Here is a 15,409-nt window from a genome sequence, read left to right as displayed (position 1 = left end):
CCTGTGGGGCTGAGATACCTAGGAAGGGTAGATACCCAGAAGGGCCACACCAGAAGGGATGGGGAAAGTTGTTAGGCAGTGAAACTCAGTCCTAGGGGGCCAGGCCACCCAGGGCAGTCAGCTGGGCAAGGGTTTCCTTAGATCTTGCTCAAGGTCAGAGCAGATAAGAGAGACAGGGCGGCCTAGAATTTGCTGGGAGCAGTGGGGTTCTGAAATCTCCACAGGCTGATGATGCCCCACAGAGAGGGGCACTCTGGGCTGGGCCCCAGGACTCCTCCTCGCCTGCTGTTACATTCTAGAGCATCTTCAGGCAGCAGCCTCTTGAAGGTTCCAGGAGTGCAGGCCTCCGGAAGACCAAGCAGTGGTATGAGAGACCCCTGCCGCCCGGCCCCCAGACCCTAACTGCCCTCTCCAGTTGCCTTTGCTCTGGATTTCTGTGTCTGCCCTTCCTCCTGAGGCTACATGGCTGGCAGGAGCAGGGCTAAGCACACGGACAGAAGTCACAAACAACAGACTTGAATGGAGATCTCAAAGGAGGCAGGCAGGGGCAGGAGCTGGGGTGAGCTGCATCTCCCAGGTCATTTCCTCCAGCCATCCCTGATGGCATCTCTTCTCCACACTTCTCATCCCTCTGTGAGGGCAGGATTTGGGTGGCCTCTGGTATAGCAGGCCTTCAGTGCAAACAGCTACCCAGAACCCAACAAGGATGTGGGTGGTATAAAAAGCTCAGGGCACAGGTAGGCCAGTGGGGGCGGGTGAGGCAGCAAAAGGAAGTATTGCTTAAGCCAGAACAATTCCCAAAGTCACCTAAGGAAGAGCTATGTGTCTCCTGGCTTGGAGCACAGGAGTTGAAGGAGATCTATTTATCCCTAATATGAGTATGGTACCACAGAGAGCAGGTGCCAGCCTGCAAAGGGCAGGTATGAGCTTTGGTGGCACTGTAGTTGTAGGTTTTAGGGCCAAGGAATGAGGACACCCCTGTTTGTGCCTAGAGTGGTATTTAGGGGATTGACCTAAGTGGCTGGGTCTCCCTGGGCCATTCCCTACTGAGCTATGCCTGGGCCGTGCGCCTGGTCTACCTGCCCACTGCTCCTCTCTCACACCCTGGGGATCCCCTTCTTAGCCTCCTGTAGGGTTCCCACAGCCATCTTCACTGCTTGGAACACAGCCCAGTCCATCTAGGAAAAGGAGAAAACACAGGATTCTCAGTCATACACTGCTCCTATCCCCGGCCTACAGGGACATCTTTCTTCTGCACTGCCGTACTGGCAGCCGCTTGGCTCACATCTGGGTCTGTCCTGCCACAGCAGCTGTGGGCGCCCTTGGGGTGGGCATTCGGCTTGCGGGTCAGCGTCTCTCACCTGGGCATAGAGCTGGCGGTGGTCAGGGGGCAGGCTGGGTCCCTGGTGGCAGAGCTGAGCAGAAAGGGCCGAGGTCTCGGGGGACAGGAAGTGTTTGGTGACGCTGATTGTACTCACTAGGCCCTGCACCTAGACCGGGGAAGAAGGGGTCAGGAGGTCAGCAAAGGATCAAAACAGTAAGTCCTCTCCTTATCCCACTGTCCCTGAGGTTCTTTTCCCTCGGCATGGCCAAAACCAGACAGTGGGCACCAGAAGGGACATACGCCTCCATGAACACAGTAAGTACATCAGGACTGGATTGAATCTCTGGGCACATCTCATTTGGGCTTGAGGACGTGGGGACCCTTCCACTTCCTCCCTACTCTCAGGCATGGAGAGGGAGAAAGCCCCTGTTGCTCCCCTGACCCCCAGAGCTCCGCCCACCAGGAAAGCACCTGGTGAGGCGCCCCTGCGGGCACCAGCACAGCTTCTCCAGGGGCCTGCAGCACGGTCCAGCAGCTTACGCCCCACTCCTCACGCAGGCGCCTGCGCAGTCCTGCATCCAGGTAGCAGCTACCTGGGGCACCAGGCTCCAAGGTCCTTGCTCCAGTGGGACACACCTCAAAGAAGACATGGGTAGTTGAGTTGGGATTGGGGGAGGAGGATAGGAGTGTGGACATTGTGGAGGAACAGGGGCAGAGGAGGAGCAGCTGAAGTGGTCCAGTCTCGCAGGGCAGGGCAGGGGCTGGGAGAGAAAGGGGCTGGGGCAGCTCAGGCTAGCAGAACAAAACATTCAGCTGGAAAGAGCTTAGAGGAAAGGATTAAGGTGGTCCAAATCCTTGCTTTTGCTAGAGTTGGATGCCTTTCATGACCTCTGTGGTCCCTGCCAGTCCCCCGCTCCGTCTCTCACTGATACCCAGGAAAATGAGTGCACAACCCCGGCTAGAAAACTGTCTGGGGGTTTTGAGAAGAGCCTGCATTGGAGACTCAACTGTAGAGGAGCGTTGGGGACATGCTCCAGAGCACTCCTCAGATTCTTCTAAGAGCCTGCATCCAGGAAAAACAAAGCCACACAGAAGTTCTGATTCCTCGTGGGCAGACAGACTGGCCTTGTCCAGGCCTCTGCAGCACGTTACAGTGACTGTCACCACCCCAGGCAGAGCCAGAGCTCCTCAGGCAGGCAGGGACTTGTGGAGGCCAGATAGGAGGTGCCCAGGGAACAGCTGCAGAGGCAAATGCCAGCATCATGCTTCAACTGGCCACCGATTCCATCCACCCCCTTCCAGGCAGAACGCTGCCATTGTCCCTGAGCTTAGAGCTACAAGACTGGGCCAAGGGGCAGGGGAAGACTGGTGAACTAGACAACCCAAAGGGAGTCCCGGTCAGGTGCCAAGGTTCTTTGCTACAGAGACTTAAGTCCTTCCTAGGGCAGTGTTTCCCAGGCCACCCAGTGAGAAAAGGCCCCTCAGAGATCCTCATGAGTCACCCAGGACTGCCCCACAGCCAGCCCCACCTAGACCAGACCAGGCCACCTGTTGATGACGGTGTGTCTGTCTCTTCCCTTCTGCCTGTCTCAGCATCTACAAATGTACACTGTGGGAAGGGGCCAGTGGAGGACACGATGCTGGCACACTGGGAGCTTCCCGCCTCACACCCAACTCTAAGCTTGTTCTACTCCTTCCACCCCTATCCTGGCCACTCTCTCTCTCTCATCACCTGTCTCTTTGAGCCTTCCTCTTCCTCCTCCTCTTCTTCCACCTCCTCTATCTTCTTTTTTTGTGTGTGCGCAAGTACTAGGGCTTGAACTCAGGGTCTGGGTGGTGTCCCTTAATTGCTTTTGCTCAAGGATGGTGTGCTCTACCACTTCAGTTACAGCTCCACTTCCAACTTTTTGGTGATTAATTTGGAGACAAAGAGTCTCACCGACTTTCCTCCCTGGACTGGCTTCCAATCATGATTCTCAGATCTCAGCCTCCTGAGAAGGGAGGATGATAGGCATGAGGCACCAGGCTCTCGGAGCCCCCTCTCCCTAGTTAACTCCTCCCAGGAAGTCTCTCCTCATAGGGGGAACTATGGAGAAGGGTGGAGCACTTCCTCCTCCTCCAAAGCCCAGGAAAGGAAAGCTGCCTGTCCCCAGGAGAGCATGGGGTAGTTACGTGGGGTTGGGAGAGACTATGCACTAACATGGAGCCTGTTTCTTGTCTGCAAAATGGGAAAGCAACTAACTGTCTGTTAACTGAGATAGTGCACCCAAGCCCCACACCCTGATCCTCAATTAATGTACCCATTGTACTCATTAAAGATGGCACCCCCTTTTTTTGTTGGTTGTGGGGCTTGAACTTTGGGCCTGGGCGCTGTCCCTCAGCTCTTCAGCTCAAGGCAAGTGCTCTACCACTTGCATTACAGCACCACTTCTGGTTCTCTGGTGGTTAATTGGAGATAAGGGTCTCAAAGACTTTCCTGCCCAGGCTGGCTTTGAACCACGATCCTCAGATCTCAGCTTCCTAAGTAGCTAGAATTACAGGCGTGAGAAACAGGCGCTGGTCACCCCTCCTTCTCTAACCCTCTGTCAGACCTGGCATCCAGTCTGCCTTCTCTGGCACCTGTGCATGAGTTGGTGCTGTCCGGCTCACCTCAGGGGAGGAGTGGGGACCTGGGAGGCTCACTGAGATGACACTTAGCAGACAGGACAAGTTTCAGGGTTGGGCAGGGCAAAGGGTGGGCACCAAGCTCCCTTCTCACCATCTGGAGAAAGCGGCGGATGCGCTGGGCATCCTGTGCCCGGAACACATGCCACACTGTGCTGACCTGGCTGCCTGGAGACCAGAGTCCCTCCCCATCCGGGCCTGAGAGGAAATCTGTGGGACAAAGAAAGTTCAGAGGTGAGTCCCAGGGTGGTGGTGGTGGTGGTAGACGCCTGCCAGGCTACCCTGTCTTTCCCCTGTCTCCCGCTGAAGACCCACCTTTCTGAACCCGGTGCAAGGCAGGCAGTGGCGGTTCTGCGTGCACCAGGATGCTGACCAGGTCAGCCACTTCCACACACAGGTTCTTGGTCCCCAGGTGTCCACGGTGTGGGCTCACACCTGTGTGGAGGAAAAAGGATGGTTGAGAACAGACTATAACGAGAAACACATGGGGCCCTGGTGCACCTGCCCAGGTGCACCAAGATGGTAGGAACAACGTGTGTTGGGGGAGGGGCAGGCAGGAGTGGAAAGGCACTCACCGTAGGCTGCGCAGAGCTGGGGCTCCAGCGGACATAGAGCGAGGCCCGGAGGGAGGTAGGAAGCCAGGTTGAGTTTTCCATGGGGCGCACAGTACTCCGGGAGTGGCAGGCTGGAAGCCAGGCTCTCTACTCTGTGGGCAGGGGCAAGGTTATGCCTAACAGGTCCAGCACAGGTATCAGACACCCCTCTCCCCACACTGCAGGACTGACTCCTAGAAGGCAAGGCCAGAACACTGGAGGGTCACACACTAGAGGATGGAAGAAGGAAGGAAGGATGGACAAGGGGTAGGCTGGTGGCTGAGAAGTGGCACTGGCCCCTTGATGCTGGACACACCTGCTGGCATCCTCATCGCCCAGAGCTCGGTGCAGTAGCAGAACAGAGCCCTCTTCTGACTTTGGCCGACCTAGGGAAAGAAATAGGTTTCACTGTCCTGGGCCAGGAGGCTCCTGAGCCCACAGGTCAGCTGCACCTGAGTCCAATTTCTGCCCCAGTCCCTGCTTCCCACCGCCCCCAGGGCTGTGCTGAAGGACCTTTGGCACTCAGGCGCTGGGACGCCTCCCAGCTCCCTCCTCAACAAGGATATTTACTCTCAGGCTGGGAGAATCCTTCCCAGAATGCTGTGCTGCTCAGGCTTGTCGACTTGGGAGGCCCAAGGGCTGCCACCGCCTGCACCTGGCCTCCAAGTGTCCCCAGAGTGTCCATCTGCCACAGGCTTTCTCGCAGTGTCCGGTGGATCCCTGACACCAACACGGGCTGTCACAGGGAAAGGGGGAGGACAGGAAGGGTTGGAGGGGAACCCTCTGCTGCCAGGCTGGAGCCGTTTCCCAGCTGCAGAACACCTTGGAGAACAAGCCCTGCTGAGCAGGTGAAGCCAGAAATACTGGAAGGGGAAGAGACAGACTGGCTCACCTGGCCCTGCCGCCAGTGCTCCTGGAAGAGGTGAAAACCCCGCCACCGAGGCCTGGGCTCCTGCAGCCACAGCAAGGCCCCAGAAGGAGGCAGCCGTGGCCGCACCGGTGACAGAGGCAGGCTCAGGCCTTTCCGCAGGCCTGGCCCTGTTCGGAGGCTTGGCCCCAGGGCTTTCTCCTGGATCTTCCGTTCCACAACCTGCGCGATGATATTGTCTAGGATGTTGGTGATTCGGTCGTCCTGTGGGGATGGAGGGGGGAAGGGGCAAGAAAGCTCAGGACCTGCCTGGCCTCACAGGGAGGCCAGCCCAGCCTCTGGTCCCCAGAGTCTCCACACCCCCCCCCCCCCATGCCCTTGCTCACACTGGGCAAGGCTGGAGTGACAGGAGCAAAGGCCATGTGGATTCGCTCATGCCCCAGGCAGAGTTTAACGGCGGTAGAGGCCAACAGTTCACAGAGAGAGGGACAAGGCAGGGGTGCTTGGCTGCCACCGTTCTCCGTGGGGGTCTCAGTGGAGTCTGGGGTCTCTGTCAGAGAGGAAAATGGTGAGGGGCTTCCCCCTTGGCTCCTTCACCTTTGCCTTCAAAGGCAGCCACCCATCTTCCCGCCAAGTCTGCTCTCCTCCCTAGCACCCCAACTCCTTGCTGCGTTAAGTCTTCTTACCACCGCTTTCCCAAAGGCAGTTTCCTCTGTAGAGGAGCGGCTCAGAAGGGGAAGCTGGCTGGGGAAGGGTTTAGGAGGCCAGTCTTGAGGGGAGTGTTGGAGATGATCAGCAGGGGTGGGGGAGAATTGTTTGCTAAGGCAATGGCATATAGTTTCTGGAGACTTCTACTGCCTCACTTAGTCCGAAGAACACTGAGCGCCACTCACCCTCTTTGATGTCCTTGGTCCTGCTGGAGTCCCCGTTGCAGGAAGGTTGTGAAGTTGGAGGTGTTTTCTCTGTGGGCTCCTTCTGTTAAAACCACCCCATCCAACCAGAGATTTTTCAGAAAGACAGACACAACTCAGCCCTACTTAGTATATAAGAATTAAGTGTGTGTGTGGGGGGCGGGAAGCTGGGGGGAGGATGGGAAGGGATGGGAAGGGGAAACAAAGGAGGAGGCTATAATGCTTGATAAGAAATGTACTCATGATCTTGCCCAAGTAATTGTAACCCCTCTGTACAGTATTTTCACAATAAAAAAAATAAAACTAAATAAAAAAAGAATTAAGTGTGGACCCTTGTAAGTCCTAAAACTGTTTTATACGAGCAAAATGTTATAGGATAACATTGTTCATGGACTTCTCCAAGTAGGGTCTAAAATTGATGTGAATAAATACATAGATAACTGGAAAGAAATATGTCAAAGTATCAGTGAGGTAGGAGAGGCTGATGTTGTTTTCTCCTTCCCACTTTCAGACATTTTCTGATTTTTCTGCAGTCGCTGGTACACAATATGCATATAATAAAGTGCATTTCGAATGGATAACTTCTCTCACAGAAACAGCAATTCATGAAAGCTTTGTACAATGAATATCGAGCATGTGCTACTTGTGAGGCGCTGGGAATTCTGGGAAGGAGGTCTGATGCTGCACCCAAAGGAGCCTGTGGCTAGGATCACAGCCATGCCCACAGCAACATGTCATGGCAAGTGCTGAGCTGGCTGTGCAAATTAGACAGGATTCCAGGCAGGCAAGGAGGTGGTGGTGGTGGTATTGGGCTAGACAAAGTTCGATGCCAGGAGTCTGATCCCCAGGGAAAGGGCATGTAGAGGGACTCTGTATCCCTCATCCCCATCTGAAGAGAAGGGCAAACCCCAACAAAAGCCAGTCATTTGCAGGCATACCACTCCATCCTGGGGCCTAGCACTGGTCCTTACTGGACCATTCCCTGATTCTTACCTGCTGGCCTGCATCCCCAGGGGCCCATACCCAGGCATCGGCTTGGCAGAGACAGTGCCCTCGGATGTCAAACTTGACCCACACTTGGTGCATTGTTGTGCTCAATTCTGCCAGCACTGGGAGTGCAGAAGAGAAATGGAGTTCAGTGGTAGGTGCATACCATAACTTGACCTTACCACCCAAGAAGGCATGTCACCAAGGTCAGGGACAACCAGACAGGAAGATTTTTCCCCTGGGGACCCACCCAGTGCATGCCCCACCCCTCCATGAGGGCTCACCCTGGCTGGAGACAAACTGGGTTAGCATCAGGGAACAGGCAGCATGCCCAGCCTCCTGGGCACACTCCTGTGCGGACTGCTCTCGAGAGCCTGTGGGGTAGGAAAGGTCCAGAAAGCAAGGATACAGTCAGCGAGGAAGCCAAATGCATATTTTAATCCTCAAAACCCATGACTTCTGAGGACATAGTGACCCAGGATTCCTGATTTGCAGAGTACAGAGACTAGCATATACTGAGATGCCATTGCAGGATCCCAAGATGGTCATATGGCAGAGAATATTCCAGGATGTATCCAATTCTGGGATTTCTTTTTGGCCCTGGGATGCTCAAGACCTGAAGTGATCAAGTTGAGCCAAAGAGAGAAAGTTGAGCATCATGGAAAGAACAGGACGGAATGAGAAGACCTGAGTCTTCTTGGCCACAATATTTATTTGCTTTGTGACCTGGGATGAGTCATTTAATCCCTCTGATATTTTCTAATCTGGAAAATGGAGGAAATAACATTCACTTCACAGTGTTAAACTGTTTTTAAAAGAGGTGATGTGAGCCAAATGGGAAGCTTACCGCAGGCCTGAATTTCTTTTAGGGACAGGGGGGTGTGGTCCTCTGACCTGTGTCCTCTCCGCCCCTCCCCTCCCCCGCCCCACCTCCCTTGGCCTCTTTCTCACCTCCTTTTTCTCTGGCCCTCCCTGCGCCAGTCATGCGACCACAGGCCACACACAATCGGTGGCTGCAACGAGGGCATCTCCAGTGGGTGTTGAAGAGGCCATGGTGGCAACGGCTGCAAGAGCGTGGAATGCCCGGGCTGTCCTCTGTCACAGCTGGCCCCTGGCCTGCTAAACACAGGACAGAATAGGGTCAGAGGGCCAGAAGCCATGGCCTCTTTGAGGACTTCATATGAGAAACTTCCAAGCAGAAGGAGGAGAAGCAAAAAGCAGTTTCCACTGCTCACCTGGCCTCTTGGCTGTCCCCCCAACAAGAACCCCCCCACCTGCCCTGTCCAGCAAGCCCTTCTGGAACAGTGGTAGGGTCAGCTCCCATTCTTGTCTCACCCCCAGACCTGTCCCAGGAGTTTCCCCACTGTGCCTACATTACTAATACGGGCCACTTCCAGAACATTCCTTCACCCACCTCCCTCCTCGCAAGCCCTACTTGCTACCACAAATGGAAAGGCATGGCGACTGTTTGACTGTTCGAGTGGCTTTTCCTCCAAGGGACTTTGTATGTTAGAACAGGAAATCTAAGAGGTTGGGCCTGCCCTTAACAAAAGGACGAGAATATTTGCTTGCTTGCTTGCTTGCTTGTTTATGCTCAAGGGTAATGATCTACCATTTTAGGCCACAGCCCCACTTCTGGCTTTTGGTGGTTAAAAAATTGGAGATAAGAGTCTCACAGACTTCTGACAGACAATCCTCAGCCTCCTGAGCAGCTAGGAAACAAGAGGCACCAGCACCCAGCTAAACTCTTTTCTTTTCTTTCCTTTTTTTTTTTTAGCTGCTGCTGGTACTGGGGATTGAACTCAGGATCAAGGCGCTCTCCCTTAGCTTTTGCCCACTCTACCATTTGAGCTACTTTCTGCTATTTGCTAGTTCACTGGAGATGAGAGTCTCATGGATTTGTCTGCCTGGGCTGGCTTCAAACCAAGATCCTCACACCTCAGTGTCCTGAGTAGCTAGGCTTACAGGCGTGAGCCAATGGTGCCAAGCCTGGAGTAGAATTTCTTTAAGAGCCCAGGTGCAGACAAAGTTGTGCTTGGTACGGCAAAAAGGAATGACTGAGCACTCTCAACAAATACCTGGTCATGTCCCGGGTCAAGTGTGGAGGACTCAGAGCTGCTCAGACCTGGGCCCTGCCCTCCTCATCCACAGATATAGCGATGACTCTAGTGGCTGAGTGTGGAAGGAGGAGGGTGGGCGTGGTGGGGGAGCTTCACGCGTTGCCTCAAAGGATGAGTAAGTTCTCATCCACCAGGTCGGAAGGGAGGAGCAGGGCATTCCAGATCCCGGGAACAGCCAGTGCCAGGGCCCCAGGGACAGACAAGCACGGGTGATCCGGGAAGGGTAGGATGGGTGGTGTGTGTGTGTGTGTGTGTGTGTGTTTGCTGGGAAGGCAGGCTAGGAACAGCAGGAGCTGGCTGGAGACTGGAGAAATCCTAAGGGGTCTGGCCTTGTGAGGACAGGGAGCCATGAGTGACCTCTACTCAGGGAGTTAGTGACAAAGGCCTCACTGCTGCTAGGAAGGGCTACAGAGGGGGACCCTAGAGCCAGTAGAATGTTGTCCCTTCTCTAACCTCAAGGCAAACTCCACTCACCTCCTAAGTCCCATGAGCCTCACTGGCCCCCGGAGCCTTCTCCCGCCTCAACCTTTCTGGAGCGTCCCGACCTCCAGGGCTCTTGCAAACATGTACTCATCCCTGTTTTCCCCGCAAGTCATAAAGCTCTCAGACAATTGGGCCAGTCCAAGTTTTCCATTTCCCAGCAACCCCCACCCAGAGGCCAGAAACCTCAGCGTTGACTAAGAGCCTGCCCCAGCAGAGTCAGGAACAGGGACAGAGGAGGGCGGAGCAGCTCACAGGGAGGTGGGGTAGCCTGGGAACCACAGCCCTGGTAGGGTGCAGGGAGGGACAGCCGGGCCTCAGGCAGGCCCACAAGGTCGGTCGTCTGCTCACCTTCCCGCTGTGCCCAGGCCAGGGCCTCGCGCTCCCTCCGCAGCAGGCGGCATAGTCGGTCCCCCAAACCATTCAGCAGGTGCTTGGCAAGGCCCTGGCTGAGCTGGGCCTCGGGGCCAGACCCTCCTCCCTCCTCAGAGCTGGCTGGGGAGTCTTCCTCTTGCAGTTGTTCCCCTCCCAGAGGCAATCTGGAGGCAGAACAGAGGCACTGAGGAGAAAGCCCCTTGGGGAACATGGGCCAGGGGAACCTGAAGAGACTGCTCACCTCCAAGTCTGCTCCCGTCCTGAGGTGCCAGACAAGCCTCCCACCTCTCCAGCTGCCGGGGTACAGCTTTGGCATGGAGTGATGTCTGCGGAGACAGCCAGGCAAGATGGGTCCTGAAGGCTGGCCCTGCCACCCCGGGGTCCTGAGGAGACAAGGCAGCTGCTCAGGAGGTTGGGGTTCAGGGCCTGCGTTAACCCCAGTCCCAGCATATCCACATACAGCCAGCCGGCTCTTGGCCCCAGACCTGTAGAGCCTAATTCAGAACCCAAGAGAGTGGCCCAGGTAGCTAGAAGGTTCCCACCCAAGGTTGAGCAGCGGGCTGAGACTATCCTGGAGGGCATGGGAGCTGAGAAGAGGTGATCTAACACGCCCAGTCCAAGGCTTTGGGCAACTGGGTTGACGGTCCTCACACAAGTGCAGAATCCAGCCAGTGTAGACTTTGGCTAACTCCACCGAGGCTCAGTGATCAGAGAGATGGATGGAGGGCAGGGTGCAAGAAGGTGAGGAGGCCGGAGAGTTTCAACACCGAGCACAGGTGCAGAAACACAAGATGACAAAGGGGCCGACAGCCTCCCAGTCGGGGAGGATTGTGAGGGCACAAACTGGCCAATGCCAGGCACAAAATGGTTGTTGCCAGGCACAAGGGCACATATGGACAGTCTTGATCCAGGCTGGGGAATCCAGGAGGCTGAGAATGAAGGGATCCAGAAGAACCAAGATTGGCGCCAGCCGGGCCAGAACCCTTTGTGAAGGACACAGCTTGGTAGAGGAGTGTGTGCCCAAGGCTCTAACATGAGTAAGGTCCAGTCCACAAATCCAGATGGCCAAAGGAGGCACCATAGAGGTCTTTCGGGACAGGTAAAAGCAGGATTTGTGGCACAAGTAATGGTAGCAGTTTCTTGAGTACCACAAATTCTTCCGCGCCTTTGATGAGTTATGACAGCATTGAATCCTTGCGGTAGTCTTGGATATAAGTACCCTCCTTCTCCTCATTTCCAAGATGAAGAAACTGAGGCCCAGAGAGCCGAAGTCACTAAGTCAGCAATTGATCAGCCAAGTCAGGAAGCAGACATTCAGACTCCAGAGCCATGATCTGATCCATGTCCTTGCCCTGACACCAACACATCATGGCTTGGCAGGAGACACACCGAGGAACCCCAGAAAGCCATCTTGATTCAGGTAGGAAACCCAACAACTGGGTGTGACTCACTCCTGCAAGGTGGCTGCCCTGCTGCCCTCCGCTGGCATGGCCTCTGTGAGCCCTCCCCCTGCAGGCCCCTTACCTCTCAGCTCCTTCTGCTCCTCTGTCTCCGCCCCGCTTCCTGTGGATGTGTCCATCATCTCTTGCCAAGCCTTGGTCCCCTTCCCTGCAGTGCTTGAGAAAGGGTGAGGTTGCCGCTTGGGGGCTGGGGCACCCAATGCCCCCTGGATGTCGGGACTGCCAGCCCTCTTCCGGGCCCTGAGCCCAACAGTTGAGCTCTCCTCATTTCCTAGGCAGCCTTCTGGGCACCCAAACTGCTCCGAGTGTCGTGTGAGCCATGTCTTCTTCAGCTTGGTGTGGTAACTTGGGGGACAGACCCCGGGCCCAGAGGCCTTGTTCACCTCCCCATTGGGTTCACTGGGCCTGCTGGCACCCCCCTCCAGGCCTTCCTGGCACTTCCCACAAGGACCAACATCTCCCTCTCTGGTGGTGGGATGGGAGGAGCAACAACCCCCCTGGGGGGTCGGAGGCCCAGGAGAGGGGCACCTAGGTGTGGCTGGTGGTCCCAACTGGCACCCAAGGCTGCCACTACCAGGCACAGCCCAGACGTTGCCGAGAGAAGGAATTAGGCCTGGAGGACAGGCAGGCCAGGGGGGCTGGGGAACAGCATCTGCGTGCCCCAAGAAAAGTGGACACCGATTCTGTTGCCTGCCAGCTCCCGTCTCCCCATCCCTCCGGTGGAGCGAAGAGCCATCTGCCTCCCAGGCTCTCTGGAGGTGCCCACCAGGGGCCAAGCCCAGCAACCCAGGCTCTGACGCTGCCAAGGGCTCCTTTGCCAGCCTGAGAGTGCTAGGATCCTTGTAGTAGAGGCTCTGTGGGAGGAGAAAGAGGTAAGACAGGACAGCTTTAGTTCCCAGGGCCTAAAAGAACAGGCACAGCAGATTCCAACAACTGTCATAAAGAAAATACAGCTATAGGAAGCACCAAAGATCCCTTCCTGTATGCCACTCACTGTTCTGGGTTTCCTCACATCCTCTACTAGGATTTATTCTACTTCACCATGACCCAGCAGCTCAGGGGTTACTGCTCGGCCCAGCCAAAAGCTATTCAGGACCTATTTGGATTACTTGGTGCCCCAGGCCATACTAGTCTTGTTTTTGTTTTTGTTTAAACAGGGTCTCATTATGTAAACCAGGCTGGATTTGAACTCACATTCCTCTTGTCTAGGCCTTTCTGGGATAACAGATGTGAACCACCACACCTAACTTTGCACTGAATTTCAAATATTTTAAAATTTCAATTTGGTTTGGTGCTGGTGACTCAGACCTCTCATGGCAGCTCCTAAAAGGCTGTGTGATCTGAGGATCCTGGTTCAAAGCCAGTATGGGCAGACAAATAAATGCAAGATTCTTATCCCACTTAAGCACTAAAAAGCCAGAAGTGGAGTTGTGACTCAAGTGATAGAGTGCCAACAATAAGTGAAAAGCTACGAGACAGTGCTCAGACCCTGAATTCAACACACCCACACCCACACCCACAATAAATAAATAAACAAATAAATAAATTCTCAATCTGGCCAGTCGCCTTTGATGGCTTTGAGCTGCCAGGCTTCTCTAGCTGGGGGTGGACTTGTGTTTGCATCAGAAAAGGGCAGAGTAGTACTATTCAGGTAGGGCTCTCCAGGGACAAATGAGCTGCCTGTACTCACCTTGCTGCCTAAGCTGAAGGCAGGGGGCACTTTGGGCTGGCCTCCAGTGTACACCCAGGGGTGCGGGGCCAAGGGCCAGTCACAAGGACGTTCTGGGGGCAGGCCAGACACCAGATAGGGTGGCAAGTAGGTGGGCACCCAGAATGGGGCTCGCTCCAGGATCTTGCTCTCCAGCAGGAAAGGGCAGTGCACAGGCCGGAAGGCCACAGGGTCACCCTTGGGATGGCCACTACCATGCTCAGGAATCAGGGGGCCATAGCGAGGTGGGCACGCTGGCCCACAGAAAGCCAGTGGATGGGCCAGCATCGCCTCCTTCCAACGCAGTCCTTCCTTGTTGCCCAGCCAGTTGACCTTCCTCTCTCCATTTCTGGGGCCCTCGCCCTCCACCAGTGAGAGCGTGTCCTTGGGGCCTTGGGGAAAACCAGGGGGGAGCCAGGAGTCTGAGTTGCTTAGGACGCCCCTCCAGAAGGGAGTGGGCTCTCCCAGGCACAGTGCACCATGGTGCAGCCCATTCTGCAGTGGGGTCCCCGGCTCCTGTCCCACGATGCCGTTCTCAGTGGCTGTCTTCTCCCAGGCCGGGGTGTCCTTCAGGAAGCTGGGCATACTCTCCATCACTCTCCTGCCCTCATGAGGGTCTCCCGCAGGGGTCCCTGGAGCATAACAACCAAAACATGAGCTCCTTGGGCACATGCCCCAAGCACTTCACCGTCGGCACAGTGGGCACCGCCCTGGCAACAGTGAAGTGGCTCAAACCAGTAAAGCAGGTGGTAGGCCACAGTGGTGCACATGCAGACAGCAGAATCTTGCCTGGACGGGATGCTCCCCAAGTTCTGGCTCCCACTTGCCTTTAAGTTTTAGAGGTGGATATTATCTCCAGGGTGACACATTCAGGCCAAATTGAGCCAGAAACCTGGCCACAAACTATGGAGGAGGACAGAACACAAGAACCTAAAAGGTCAGCTCAGTGGAAGACACAGAACCAGATCTTGGCCCTGACTCAGTCACCTGCCGTGGTCTTGGGCAAAGTCATGTTACTGTAGATGCTTCAGTGTACCCTTGTGTAACCCGAGCTTGGGTCTCAGTGGACTCTGCAAACCATGGTCAATGTTTGAGGGGGTGTTGCTTGCCCACTGCCAGTCCCAGACAGGCTTTCAGTCGGGTGGGCTGGAGTGACCAGAGTGGGCAGCTGGCCGCAGGGCTGTGGGCTAACCTTCTCTCTACACCTGGGCAGCCCTGACTCTCTCTGCCTTTTTTCCAGGTTCCAGTTTCTTGGCTTCTAAGCAGAGTCCCAGCACAAGGGGTGGGAACGAGGATCTCTGCAGACCCCCAAGGAGGGGCATAAACCGGCGCGAGAGCGGGGATTCAGAGACATCAGCCGGGGTGGATTGAGCTCCCCTAGCCCAGCCGGCAGCGCCAGGGCGCCAGGCTCACGGAAGCCGGTTGACGGCGGAAAGGAGGCGGAGAAAGCAGGCCGGGCCCCAGAGAGAGGCAAGAGAGGGAAAATTGAACGTGCAGTGCGTGTGAGGGACCAGGATGACAGGTGGCACCCGAGCGACAGCCCCGGGAGAGGGGTGCGGGCGGGCGCGCGGGCAGACGATGCCCACACACGGGCCATCCAGCCCTAGACGCGCATCTTCACTTGTCCACGTCGAAGGCGTGTGATCCAGCCCGGAGGGGCTGGGGGAGCTCACTCCCTGCGCGCGCCCGAGGGTGTGGGGGGCCGGCGCAGAGCTCCCCCAGCCCCAGCCCCGCTCCCAGGGCCCCCACAAGGCGCCCCCGGCTCTCGGCACTCACCTGGGCTTCACGGGCCGGGCGCGGCGCGGGCGGCAGCGGTCGTGCTGGCCGGCGCCGGCTGCCTGCTCCCCATGGGCCGGCTCCGGGGCCTCTCGGCCGGCGGGCGAGGACGCGTTCTCTCGCGCTCTGCTCAGCGCGCTCGC

The 15,409-nt window shown here is 56.2% G+C and overlaps 1 protein-coding gene across 1 annotated transcript; it reads right to left on the bottom strand.

Annotated features, from left to right (window-relative positions):
• Positions 1-596: 596 nt before the first annotated feature.
• Positions 597-15,300, bottom strand: Hr (HR lysine demethylase and nuclear receptor corepressor). Its single transcript, XM_042667233.1, has 19 exons — positions 15,267-15,300; positions 13,473-14,122; positions 11,847-12,636; positions 10,564-10,705; positions 10,299-10,486; positions 8,299-8,466; positions 7,632-7,721; positions 7,354-7,469; positions 6,343-6,424; positions 5,836-5,999; positions 5,474-5,713; positions 5,152-5,317; positions 4,898-4,967; positions 4,564-4,694; positions 4,304-4,423; positions 4,083-4,198; positions 1,796-1,960; positions 1,362-1,490; positions 597-1,178 (listed from the first exon to the last, which is right to left on the bottom strand). Exons 2-19 carry the CDS (start codon positions 14,082-14,084, stop codon positions 1,098-1,100), a joined length of 3,570 nt encoding a protein of 1,189 aa, XP_042523167.1. The 5' UTR covers positions 14,085-14,122; positions 15,267-15,300; the 3' UTR covers positions 597-1,097.
• Between the last annotated feature and the right edge of the window lie 109 nt (positions 15,301-15,409).

The sequence above is a fragment of the Dipodomys spectabilis genome, unplaced genomic scaffold, assembly GCF_019054845.1.
Source record: "Dipodomys spectabilis isolate Male_0828 unplaced genomic scaffold, ASM1905484v1 ptg000380l, whole genome shotgun sequence".
NCBI lineage: Eukaryota > Metazoa > Chordata > Mammalia > Rodentia > Heteromyidae > Dipodomys > Dipodomys spectabilis.
The sequence above is the reverse complement of the archived record's forward strand: the minus strand, read 5'-3'. Positions and strand labels throughout refer to the sequence as shown.

Bases quoted from the DNA above. Each gene is read 5' to 3' on its own strand.
- Hr (XM_042667233.1), bottom strand. From the start codon at position 14,084: ATGGAGAGTATGCCCAGCTTCCTGAAGGACACCCCGGCCTGGGAGAAG. The intron at 6,000-6,342 runs GTGAGTGGCGCT...CCTCTCTGACAG, and splicing joins GACCAAGGACATCAAAGAGG to AGACCCCAGACTCCACTGAG. The intron at 4,968-5,151 runs GTAAATATCCTT...TTCTTTCCCTAG, and splicing joins AGGATTCTCCCAGCCTGAGA to GTCGGCCAAAGTCAGAAGAG.